The sequence below is a fragment of the Diabrotica virgifera genome, chromosome 3 (genome assembly GCF_917563875.1).
Source record: "Diabrotica virgifera virgifera chromosome 3, PGI_DIABVI_V3a".
NCBI lineage: Eukaryota > Metazoa > Arthropoda > Insecta > Coleoptera > Chrysomelidae > Diabrotica > Diabrotica virgifera.
Window position 1 is genome coordinate 78,297,197 of NC_065445.1, and position 13,439 is coordinate 78,310,635.

Sequence of the window (13,439 nt, forward strand, 5' to 3'; positions counted from 1 at the left end):
ATAAACATTGCTTTTAGCTTAAATTAAAAGTTCAAACTGCCAATAGGTAGGAGGGAGGCTGTTTGTGATTTAATTTAAGCGAAAAGAAATGTTTATTTGTGAAATAAACCTTTTTTTCTATTTTCTGACAGCAGTACAATGTATTTTGAGTTAAATAAATTACATACATTCTTCTTTTTGCGCCAATTAATTTAATTCAAAATTTTTTTTTGGCAACCCTGTATAAATACCTAATGATATTAATGTTTATATTACTGAATAGAGAATTAAACGCCCTTTCAAATGACCTACCACACGACCCCTATTCCCATTAACAAAATTATCGATTACGTCATCACGCTCAGATGGATGACGTCACTAGTATGAAATATATGCCAAAAAATTGTAATTTAAAAATAAAAATCGACCTCTTTCGGGATTTTGCTCCAAAATCGTCCGTTTTAAAGAAATGAATTTATTCCATAATTTAGCCCCTCTGTATAATCTACTATAATAAATCTTTCATGTCTTCAATTATTTAATTATTGATAAATAATTAGGTACTTCCCTAAAATTTTAATTGAAAATGGCAGATTTTTTGGGAAAACTCGGATTTTCTGAGTAAAATTTTTGTTGAAGGAAATCGGAAAAAAAAATAACTTTGTGCAGAACTAAATTACGGTGAATTTTTATTTGAGTGTTTTTGGCTCAAAGGAAAAATTATAGGAGTTACAGACCACTAATTGAAAAAAAAAAAGAAGATTTAGGAGTGCTAATTAGGCAATCCAAACCACGTGATTTTTAATGACAGGACGTATGGCAGGCAATTCAGCGTTGCCAGAGTTGTTAAAATTGTACCAATTTAATACAATTAACAACCAAACTTTTGATACTAAAGTCTCCTAAAGTAAAAACCTAAAATTTTGTGACATAAGAAATTTGCTTCAAATAATATTAAACGACGTTTTTTTAAGTTTTTGTACAAAATGTGTTGGTTTAGTACTTTGTGTCACTATTCCAGTCATTCCGGTGCATTTACAAAAATTTCTCTGGCAACACTGCACACAAGCGATTTTATTGGATACTTTATTTAAATTAAAATTTCAAATTTAAGATACAATGTGGTATTACTAAGTACCTAAAATAATAAAATATATATTACCCCGATGATTTTACCTAAAATCTATTTTAGGGATGCTCAATATTATTTTTTATTAAACTTATAAAACATAAAATTTGTTAACCTAGCTTTCTTCAATCTTCCAAATTACTTAGTTAAAACTTTTTAACTACTTATTAAAGTTTATTGACGTAAGCAATATTTGTTACTATGTCACAGAAGTATTTAGCAATACTTACATGGACATAAAATACGAAAATTACTTTAAAATACTAAAATAACACTATACTATCATATGCCTTCAATGTATTGCATGCCAATCGCCAGACATATTGGAATAGTTTGACAGATCGTTGGATTCCCTAATTTGTTTATAAATAAAATAACACACTTTCTGCGGACTTGTCATACCCCATATTACTAATATATGCAATCTTAAGATTCGATTTTAGCAATAAAATAGCTGGTAAATAATTTTTCCCAAAAATGGTACTATTATTTCGATAATTTTCCCAGACTATCAACAAAATCCAAGAAACCGAAGCGCCAACCCAAATTCTGAGCAGTCTCAACATGATAAGGTTAATATCCCCAGTTGCTGTCATGGCGGTGTCGAAATGAAATTGCGACTGTCGAAATGAATTAGAATCAGGCCCCTGTAGTCGGTACAGTTCGGCTATTCCTATTCCGTTCTGCGGAACCTTAAGTTCGTTTTGCGGCTACTGCTAGCGTCAATTTCCAGCCCGTGGAGCCGTAGCCTAAGACCGTTCTTTATGTTGTGACTTGTGACATTGACAGTGACAAGTAAAAAGTGACAGTTACCTTTTTGTTGATTCGTTGATTGTTTTCATATTTATGTATGTTTATGTATTTTTGACAACTCGTTTTTTGATATCTTAATTTGTATCAAAATCAAATAATATTGATATCAATTAAACATTGATAACTATAAACAGGTAAAGAAAGGTATCTAATTCCGCTTAATTTCGGTACGATGGATGATGAAGCGGATTTGAGAAAACTAGAAGAAACATTAGAAGAATGCAGAGCGGTAAGCTATTAATATTAATACTAATATGGAAAATAAATAATATAAAATTTCAGGAAAAACTTGACGAGGCTTATCAGGGTTTTATTGATTTTGACGATAGTGAAGAGGAGGACAATGTAAGTAAATATAGTATTAGCATTAGTGCACAAGTCAGGTCCTGATCGCCACCAGCATTCACCTCCAGCCTCCAAGTATCTGTCTACTCTATTATCCATCTACATATCCAGTTATTATTAACCATTACCTATATCATGTAACCAAGCAAGGAATATTTTTTTTGTGGGAGGAGGAAATCTTTAGAGTAGACTGCAACACCCCAAGAAGCTGGTGTTCTGCCCTCTACCCTGGTGTGTGGGATTCAGACACCCGTGAATCCGAGCGAATCAATCATGAAAACGTAACTGCCTACCCACTAAAACCCCCTCATTCCAGCCGTGGGCACCTGGTTCGTATTTTTAGCAAACATTACATCGGATGCCCTGCTACTGACCCTATCTCTACTCCATGTCGGTGGAGCCGACTGTGAGGAGTAGTTATTCTTTTATTTGTTCTAGAAATAAAACATTGAGTACTGTGTACAGAAGGAAAGTATATGAAAAAAGTTTAAATAAAAAGAATCATAAGTGTACACAACTAAATAATATAAAATAGGTATTCATAAAACAGTGTATAGATAAAAGATGTATAGATAAAATAAGGGATAAAATATCCTTAAAAATATTTTCTGTCACTCTCCCATCTTGCCTCTCATGTTTCCTTTTTTTATTATCTCTGTTATTATGTCTACTATCACATTGAAATTTTCTTTGCTTTGCATGGCTACATTCATTATAGTCTCTGGTGTTGTCTCGCCTAGTTTTGTTCTCATGTCTTGTTGTTTATCGTGGAAAACGTTGCAGTGGAATACACAATGATCTGTGTCGTCACTCACTTCACATTCTATACATAAGTCATCTTCAGTTTTCCTTATGCAATATGTGTAAGACCTGAATGAGCCATGTCTGGTCAGAAATTAAGTAAAAAAGTAATTTGTTCTTTTAAACCTACATTGGTACCACTCTTTCACATTTGGGATTAGTGTTTTCGTCCATTGTGCTTTTTCTATCTGTTCCTCCCATTCTTGTTGCCACTCGTTTATCATTTGTTCCCTTACCTTGGCTTTCACCCCTATTAGATGCCGTTATCATTTTTGTATATGGACGGCGTTATGCATAACTCGACCAAGCGCCAAAACATAGTTTTGAGATAAATGGCTTCAAAGTTTTTCGTTTCTTGGTTGCTTAATGGTCTCTTAATGGTCAGTGGATTAATGCCGCTTGGTTTAATTTTGTTTTTCTTAGTAACCGTTAACGTGACAATAATAGGGATTTTTTCCAAGATAGTTTTAGCTATGTGTCACCAGAATCCGCTGTTATCTCGATATTAAAGAAATGGCGCTTGGTCGAGTTATGCATAACGCCGTCCATATGATCTTAAGTTCTTTTGCTAGGAGGTGAATGGGGAGCGTACCCGCAATCACCTGTAGGGCTATCGTTGATGTAGTTCGGTATGCACTTACTACCGTTAGGAGGGGTTTTCTTTGGGTTCTCGTTAATATTTCCTCTTATTTTTTTAATCTCAACGCTTCAAGCCATACAGGTGCCCCATATAGGAGGGTGGATTGTACTACCCGGAGATATAATTTTCTTTTGTAATTACTGGGTCCGCCTATGTTTGGCATAATCTTTGTCATACCAGCGATTCTCTGTTCAGCCTTCTGGGCTGCATTTATTGGGACCGTGCAAGTTCAGCAAAACGACCTCTATTTCTACGCTCTGTACTTTTATTCGCACTTTTAATTATATTGGCCAATTATATTAGTCCTGGTTGCTGGATAATTGTCAAGGCCATAGTCCAAAAAAATAATAAGAAGAAAAAATAAGATGCAGGTTATGTTATGCAAACGTAAACAATTGTATGTAGTAAATAAAATTAGTTATTAAAATGCAGTACTGCAAGCAAAATACAATTAATTAAATTTACCTTTATATAATAATTGCATATCATATCAATATTGTGGAGCAATATATAATTTTTCTGCTTCAATGACAGAAGGTATGAAATATACGTCAATTTGACAATATGAATTATTTAAGATAGTTGCAATATTTCTCCGCGACTTGCACACGGTTGTTTCTCGTTTCCCTTACAAGTACTTGCACACCACGAATAAGGTGTTTCGTGTATCTCAAACCTGTTCAAGGTGTATGCCCAGATATTTAGCACAGTTACTCGGTTCTATAATGCTACCATTTAAATCAAAACTCAAAGTTGGTCTCTGTCTTGGTCCCTTTAGTATTACTATGTCTATGTCTGTTTTGCTACTTGCCAACTCTAGGTCATTCTCTATCATCCACCTGTTGACTTTTCTGTAACAACTTGTCACCTTTTCTTCAATATCCCCATTTATGTTATACTCTATTAGGATTGCAAGGTCGTCTGCATATGCTATGGTATAGGTGTCTTGCCCGTAGTCTATTTCTAATACCCCGTTGTACAGTATATTCCATAGAGTAGGTCCCAAGACTGACCCTTGCGGTACTCCTGATGAGAATTTCATGTCTGTCTTATATGCTACATTTAAATATCTGTTTGTCAGGTATTTATTTATAATATTTATGATGTAGTCTGAAACTCCTGCCACTTTGAGCTTAGTTAGTATGTGATGCCAGTTTGCAGAATTGAAGGCATTCTTCACGTCGAACATCACAAGAATGGCCCATCTTTTTTCTGATCTTTTTACGGTGTCAGAGATCTTCTTCACTGCATCTATAGCCGATCTGGCTTTGCTGAAACCATACTGTGTATCTGAAATTTTTCCCAGAACTTCAAGTTCGTCTTCAAGACGTTTCTTTATAAGACCTTCACATAATTTTCCTATGCAATCTAGTAAGCATAGAGGACGCTTTTAACCAAGGAATATAGATGCTTCTATATTCGTTGACATAATTTCTTCCTCAGCTTTTCCCTTTTCATGAGTCACTCTTCCTTTTCTTGACTCTTCTTCTCCACTTATTTCTGTTGATTGTTTCTTCTTTACCTATAAATTTCTCTCTCAAGTCCCCTGCCACGCGGTCCTTCCATCTTCTCCTAGGTTTTCCTCTACATCTCCTTCCATCAACTCTATCCTTTGTCCTACATAGTTTTGCAGTCTTTGTTCTTCAATCTATTTTGAGACTGTTAACCCTTAAACGCCCAACCTTTTTTAGGTTCCACGTATGCCCAAGGGTGGGTAAAAAATGTCCACCTCGAAAATAGCTATTATATTTATTGAGAGCTGTTTAAAATGGATTAAACTTAAGAACCGTATGCTTAATAAACACAGCATATTATAAAATATTAAAATAAACAATTTACAAACCTTAGGTACAACAAAATTACAATGTACATCAAGATTAACATACCAGTAAAAGCCAGTAATTCAGATTTGTCGATTTTCTCCACATTCTTCCTTTCAACCTCCTCATTGGCAGATAATTATGTAGATTATGTAATTATACGTCGATAATTATATGGATTATCTTCCTACCAACGAGAAATTATATAGAACCCTTTAGTAACAAGTTTTACCAAGGGTGTACTTTTTATGCCCACCCATATTTAACTCAAGATGCTACTTTTATTTTCAAAAATTTCAGTAGAACCAAATTATCATTCGATAAAGGGCTGTCTTTTTAACAATAAATAATTTTTTTAAACACGTAATAAATATGTTACAAGGGAATACGCATTAGGTGGACATTTTTTACCCACCCTTGGGCGTTTAAGGGTAAAGAAAGAGAGGAACAATATATACAATAAAGGAAATTATTAGAACTGCTGAATTTGTACATAAGTTTTGTACTGGAATATGGGTCTCTAGAACTACATGTCTGTGTATCATTTGACTGGCAGAAACTTACTGGGTCCATCAAAATAACTTATTCCCTTTATGTCTATTAATAGTCTATCCATCTCCTTGATTTAATTTTGAGTCTTACCTGCCTCATATAATGTTTTAACATTCCATATGCAGCTCATGAGGTTTGTTTTTACAGTACATTGGCAAGGATTTCTTCTATTGGCGACCCAGAAGGACTTGCAGCGTTGTGATTGTCCTCTGCTGGATCTTGGTATTCGAATCCCATGATCAGTAATATCTTTATGAATATACGTCGAAAGTTGAAAGGTAGAAGGTTGTAATCCACTAATCAACTTTTTTCAGGAAGTAGAAAAAACGTTTTATTTAGGTAATTTTATGAGGAATTAACGTAATAATTTTTTTCATCAATTTGTAGTTTAATAATTATTCATTTATAAATTAATGAAAAAAATTATTAGGTTAACTCCTCATAAAATTACTTAAACAGAGCATTTTTCTACTTCCTGAAAAAAGTTGATTTGTGGGTTACAACCTTTTACCTTTCAACCATTGATGTGCAATATCATAATATCATATTATGATGAACATATTTGTATGTAATATTCGGTACCTCAGAGATTTGGTTTAATCCAATTTTACAATCTTATAATATCATGTTATAAACTGTATCGATATTTACAGGGGTGTTCACTGAAATTGGCATTCCTGATCAGTGTTCATCTTCCTCTTTTGAAACTTGCAAGAATATTTAGCATATCTTTGTAGATTTTTTATTAACTACCCAACACTGTCACTGCCTTTCAAAGAGAATGGAACTCAGCTAGGAACCATTTTGTTGAATGGCACCTGACTGAAGTAACCATATCACTTACTGGCGTGTGCACAGCACCTGACCGAAGAAACCATATCATGGGCTGGAGTATGACCGGCAGCGAATGAATTAATACAGACAGTTGATGAGGGTGCGAGACTGGAATCCTGGTATAATTTTTTGATGTGAAACTCTACATTGACACTCCTAATAACTTTTTCTATGTTACTATGGTTACCAAATATTTTCTTTATCCACAGAACTTTATCCATCAAAGCTGAGTAAGCTAAGCTAAGTAGATATCAATATATCCTCCTATTTACTTGTAGGATGTACTATGACTTCCGAGATTTCAGTGGGGTCAGTGTACTTACAAGTCCGACTAAAGCTAATCTTTGAACTTTTTACAACTAATTGTTTATTTATTTAGCGTATGGCTTAAGTATATCACAGAATATATTTAGATTTATGCATTATACAATGCATCACAAACAGATGTCCAATTTTTTTATATATTCGATTGACCCTTCGGTTGCCATTACAAAGTCTATAGGGTCGCCTGTGTATGCTCTGCGTGGGCAGTCCTGAACAATGTGACTGATCGTCTGTCTTGCAGCGCCGCAGTCACAAGAAGGCGAGGGGAGTTTACCCCATCTGTGGAGGGAGTCGGCGCATCTTCCACAGTTTGTTCGAATTCGATTAAGGGCTGCCCAAATCTTACGGGGACGTTCAAATTCGCCAGGTTTCCCTATGATGTCCGGTAGACTATGGTAATGCGGATCTGTCCTACTTTCCCAATCTTCTCTCCATCGGGTATTTAAGTCAAAGTTGGATTGCTGCAGCGCTTGAGCAGATTGTAGAGGGGGTAACCTGGATCGGAGACGGTTTCCAAGAATATCGGGGATGTCGTTGTGGACTAGAAGCTGGCGACTGTCCATTATTTTGTTATATTCTTTAACCAATGCATGTTCGCGGCGTAGGTTGGGTGGTGCTATATTACTAAGGGTAGGTAGCCACATTGTAGGGGTGGGCTTAATTGTGCCTGTTATCATACGCATAGTACGGTTTAGTTGGGTGTCGACCAGGTGGGTATGCCTGCTATTTAGCCACACTGGAGCACAGTATTCTGCCACCGGATATATCAGGCCAAGAGCAGAGGATCTTAATGTTGATGCTGTGGACCCCCATGTAGTGCCGCAGAGTTTCTGTCTTATATTGTTGCGTGTTTTCAATTTTGCTGCTGTTTTCGTCAGGTGTTCTCTGAATGTGAGCGTTCTGTCTAGAGTAACCCCAAGGTATTTCGGGTATTTATTGTGTTTTAACAGCTTGTTATTAAAATACACTCGCAATTCTCTGTTTGCCAACTTGTTGTTTAGATGAAAAGCTGATACTTCAGTTTTTGTAGTACTTGGCTGTAGTCTCCATTTCTTAAGGTATTCGCTGAGGATGGATAAGTCATTCGTGAGAGTGATTTCTGTAGTTTCTAAAGATTGGTGGCTTGTTGCAAGGGTCCAGTCGTCAGCATATCCAAACTTCCGAGATTCGGTTTCAGGCATGTCAGCAATATAGAGGCTGAAAAGTAAAGGGGCAAGGACAGAACCCTGTGGAAGACCATTGTTAAGTTTCATCTGTCTACTCGTCTCCTTTCCCATTATAACCTGGAAGGCTCTGTTGGTCAGCATGTTGTCAATGAGGTTAATTATCTTTCTGCAGGGGATAATGCGAGCCAGTTTATATATTAATCCCTGTCTCCAAACAGTATCATATGCTGCTGTTAGATCTATAAATACTGTTGCTGTCTTTTGTTTCTTTTGAAAACTAGCTTCTATAAAAGTTGTTAATAACAGCACTTGGTCCGTACAGCTTCGATGAGGGCGGAAGCCAGCTTGTTCAATGGGGACATTTTCTAGTATCCTGTGACTAATTCTGTTGAGGAGAAGCTTTTCTAATAGTTTATATACCATGCTGAGTAGAGCTATGGGGCGGTAGTTTTCTGGCTTATCGTTTGATTTGCCCGGTTTCGGAATTGCAATTATCTTTGTTCGCTTAAGTGAGAAAGGAATGTTACCTGACTGAAGTATATCATTAAAGAACATTGCAAGCCACTGTTTCGTGTATGCACCACTGTGTATCAAGAACTCTGGATGGATACCATCAAAGCCAGGTGCTTTACCTGATTTCATTTCTTTCAGCGCATGTGTGATTTCAGAAATAAGTATTCTTGCTGAATATTCGGAGTTCGTTCTGTTCATTTGTTTTAATGCCCTTAAGTCTCTTTTCACGTTGGTAGTATGTGTTCGATCTCGTGGAGCTCTGGATAGAGATACTATATGGGAGGCAACCTTGTTAGGAGACATTTTAGACTCTCTGGATTCCAGCTGGTTAGCTCCTCCAATTTTCCGCAACAAGGACCATGCCTGCCGGCTTGATTTTTTGAAGTCAAGGTTTTCGACAGTCTTTATCCATTTTTGGCGTCTAGCTGTATCGATGTTGTGTAAAAGCTCATCGGCTATTTCTCGGTCACCACTTTCGAGAAACTTCGTGTATAAGTCTTCACATGTTTCAGTCCATCCAGGCACATATTCTTTGCGATACCCCCTAGGGATGGTTTTCTTGGCAGTGCTTATTACTGCGCCCACAAACCTCTCATAATGTTTGCTGGTTGGAGGGACCCAGCTCAAGGTCCGGTCTAGTTGTTTTCAACACAACTAATTGTGTTTCACTGTGTTGTTTTATTCCACAAAACAAGCTCAGTATCAGCATTTGTGGATCTGACAACTGTTATATATGATTTTCAGGTCATTTAGGCTAGCCCTCCACTTGTGATTTTTAGTTGCAGCAACAAAAAATCGATGTCACAGAAAATCTAGAAGGTGCCTCCACTGCGACTTATAAATTGCTAAATTACATCAGTTTTTCACATGGAAACCACATTTGGATGTGGATGCTTTTGGAGTTTTAGCAAATAAATGGCGCATTTTTCACTGGGCATTAGATTTAGTAGAAACAAATTTAGATGACATTGTGATATCTTGTGTATTACACAATTTTGTTAGAAGAAAAGATGGAATACGAGATGAATATTATGAAAGCCCTTTAAATGACATTTTTCGTATATGTACGAAAGACACACACTCACATTCTTGTAGCAGTCAATTTAATATAACAAATTAATTTATTAACCATATTAATGCTAGAGCACACACTGATGAGCAGGAAGGGATGAAGGAGAAAATCCATTTTCTTTAAATTCATATTTTTATGGATATGTACTTACTAAGAAAAACATTTTCTTTCCTTCATTTAAAAAAGAATGTGTGTGTACCTACTTTGTACGCACGTAAGAAGTTATACATACTTCTATTATATGATTTCTTAAAAATAAATATACTTTAAACAGTTTGTTTTAATTTTTTTAAACACCAAACTAATTTTGTGCTTACCGCTTTCAAAAAAATAAAAATAAAGTATAGGATTGCTCCAGTCTCGAACTCAAGACCTCTCGATCTCTGGCCGAATACCTTCTTTGTACGCACGTAAGAAGTTATACATACTTCTATTATATGATTTCTTAAAAATAAATATACTTTACTATCTGACAAACGAGTCCTGGCGGCTGACCTTGCCCGAAAATACACAGCGATAAATGCACAATACGACAAGGTCACGCGCCACGTCTCGCTTGTTCGATAGTAAACAGTTTGATTTAATTTTTTTAAACACCAAACTAATTCTGTGCTTACCGCTTTCAAAAAAATAAAAATAAAGTATAGGATTGCTCCAGTCTCGAACTCAAGACCTCTCGATCTCTGGCCGAATGCTATACCAAATACGCTACGAGGACTGTGTCTGTATCGGTTCGGACGTATGATAATTCATGCTAATGACAATTCACGGTAACAAACAGACAAGCTGAAGTATAATAAATATACAATAAAATGTTTTAATAATACTCATCTTACTCCTGAGGAAGACAAATCCAAAGACACAAAAATTATAATAAATATATTTACTAAAAACACTAATATATTCTTTTCACACCTTTTTTTGCACTGGTATACTCATACTTCATACATAACTTGAAAGATTCAGCAACTAAACGCCATACTGTCTGAGCGCATGCGCGCAGTATTATGAAATTTTACTCTCAATCGCGCCTAAAGAAGTATAACTTCAAAAATAATTGAAAATTAAATATGGTTTAGGGCTTATCTAGCTTCAGAATCACGACTAAACAATTGTAAGTGGATGCATGTCTAAGCTTCTTCTTCTTTCTCTTTATAAGCAAGTCTGCTTGTTCATTGGCGGATTGATACCTCTATCGAATGTTGTCACTCCATCTTTTCCGTGGTCGGCCGATACTTCTTCTACCGATTCGTGATTTATCTCTTTCTATCTTGACCACACGTGTATCCCCCATTCTGGTTATGTGGTTATTCCATTCTTTTTTCTATTTAGTGTCCATTCGTTTATACACTGTACGTTACATTGCCTTCCAATGTCTTCACTCCTCTTTCAATCTGTCAGAGTATTTCCTGTAATTCTTCTCAGTACTCTTATCTCTGCCGTTTCCAGTAGTCTTTGTGTTGTGACTGTATTGGGTCTTGTTTCTGATGCATATGTCATTATTAGTCTTACATTGGTTTTATAAATTATTGACTTCATCTCAGTGATTAATATGTCGGTTTTGCCATATAGTGTTATTAAGGCATCCTGCCAGTCTATTTGCTTTTTGTACTTGATTTCTCACTTCTTTGTCCAGGTCTCCGTAACTTGACAAAGTAATTCCAAGGTGTTTTACTTGCATTACTTGTTCAATACTGATACCATCAATTTCTATTTTACATCTGATTGGTTCTTTATTGATTACTATTGTTTTAGTTTTAAGTCTATGCTTATCCGTATGATTCATTGTGGTTGAGCGAGTATCGTGTCGCAGTAAAAATAGGACAGGTTGCGTTTTCTTAACCGCTGTGATTATTTAGTCGCAAATGGATTGAGTTGTATTTGAAACAATATGTGTGCTCAATCTTTGCGACTAAAAATCGCAAGTGGAGTGTGACTAAATGCCTAATGTTTGAAACTTCATGTTTTACAATTACAACAAAGTCTATGCGCTATGAGCTTGTAGGTAGAGGGGATATTTAAAAGTTCGTGAGCGCCAAGAGTTACAAATAGGTGAACTTCGGCTGGAAATTTGACATAAATGTCAAAGTGATTAATTTAAAACATTGAAATTAAAAATATTAATAGGAAAAAATATTAGTTGGCCAAAGCTGTGGCATGTATTTTTACCTTAAATATACTTATGTTTTGAATATTAAAATTTGTTTTAATATTATTAATTTAAGCGGCATCTACACGATAATTGTCAAAGTATCAGAAGTAGGAAAGATGGAAACTAATATTTAACAGCCAATTTTTTCAAAATTGAAAAAAAAATGCTAAGAGTGGGAGAGATCCTAGCGTTACTTCTTTTCAACTTTTGGAGAGGGCGGAAGTGGAAGCGATTTTTCGGAAGTTAGTGGAAATGCGTTTTTTTTTTGAGGAACCGGAAGTTTTGGAAGTGTGGCCTTTGACAGCATAAAATATTTAGACATTTATAAATTTATAGTTGGTTTTCCAACGTCAAAATGGTCATATGGTCAATATACTTTATGATGTCTTGTATGGCGCTATCAATGTTTATGTACCAATGAAAAAGTTTTATACCGGCAATTTTCCTAAATGGTATACCCGAGGGTTAAGAAACTGCATCATTGCTAAAAATAAAGCTCATAAGAAATTTAAAGTGACCAGGTTACCTCAAGACTATAATGAATTTTCTAGATTAAGGTCGATATTCAAGTCTTTATCAGGTCAATCATACAATCAGTTTGTAGCAAACGTTAAACATACACTTCCCAGTAACATTAAAAGCTTCTGGAGGTTCGTAAATTCTAAAAGGAACAATAATAGCATTCTGAACACTTCAAACCCTATTGGCCAAACCAGTTCCGATGGTCCTACCATAGCCAAGATGTTTGCTCAGTACTTTTGCTGCAGTATATAGTGAGGACGAATGTCCTATTCCAAGTAGTGCAAGGGCTAACACTAGTTTTAACATTGCTGGTTGTGACTTATCTATTTCAGAGGTATATACCAAATTATCTCAGCTAAACATAGATAAGGGTCCAGGGCCTGATGGAATCCCACCCAAGTTACTGAAATACTGTAGTTTTAATCTTGCTCGTCCCTTATTCTTTATTTTTCAAAAATCATTACAAACCAGTGAATTCCCTTCCGTTTGGAAAGTTAGTTTTATAATATCACCGATATTCAAGAATGGCGATAGAAGCAGGGTTCAAAGCTACAGACCTATTAGTATCCTTAATACTATACCTAAACTATTCGAGAGTTTAATATGTGACAAAATTAAGCCTACTATACAAAACGTAATAATTGAACAACAGTATGGTTTTGTTATGGGGAGATCAACTGAAATGAACTTGTTAAATTATACCTCCTTCTTAAATGAAGCCTTGGAAAGCAAACAACAGGTAGATGCGATTTATACAGATTTTTCCAAGGCATTTGA

General features: G+C 35.6%; 1 protein-coding gene across 1 annotated transcript in view; it reads left to right on the forward strand.

The window, feature by feature from the left end:
* Positions 1–1,925: 1,925 nt before the first annotated feature.
* LOC114335970 (snRNA-activating protein complex subunit 4) overlaps positions 1,926–13,439 on the forward strand; it is a 78,295-nt gene continuing 66,781 nt past the window's right edge. Inside the window, exons 1-2 of the mRNA XM_028286271.2 lie at positions 1,926–2,150; positions 2,204–2,266. Coding sequence (XP_028142072.1) covers positions 2,094–2,150; positions 2,204–2,266 — 120 coding nt within the window. The 5' untranslated portion in view covers positions 1,926–2,093. The remainder of the gene's footprint in view (positions 2,151–2,203; positions 2,267–13,439) is intronic.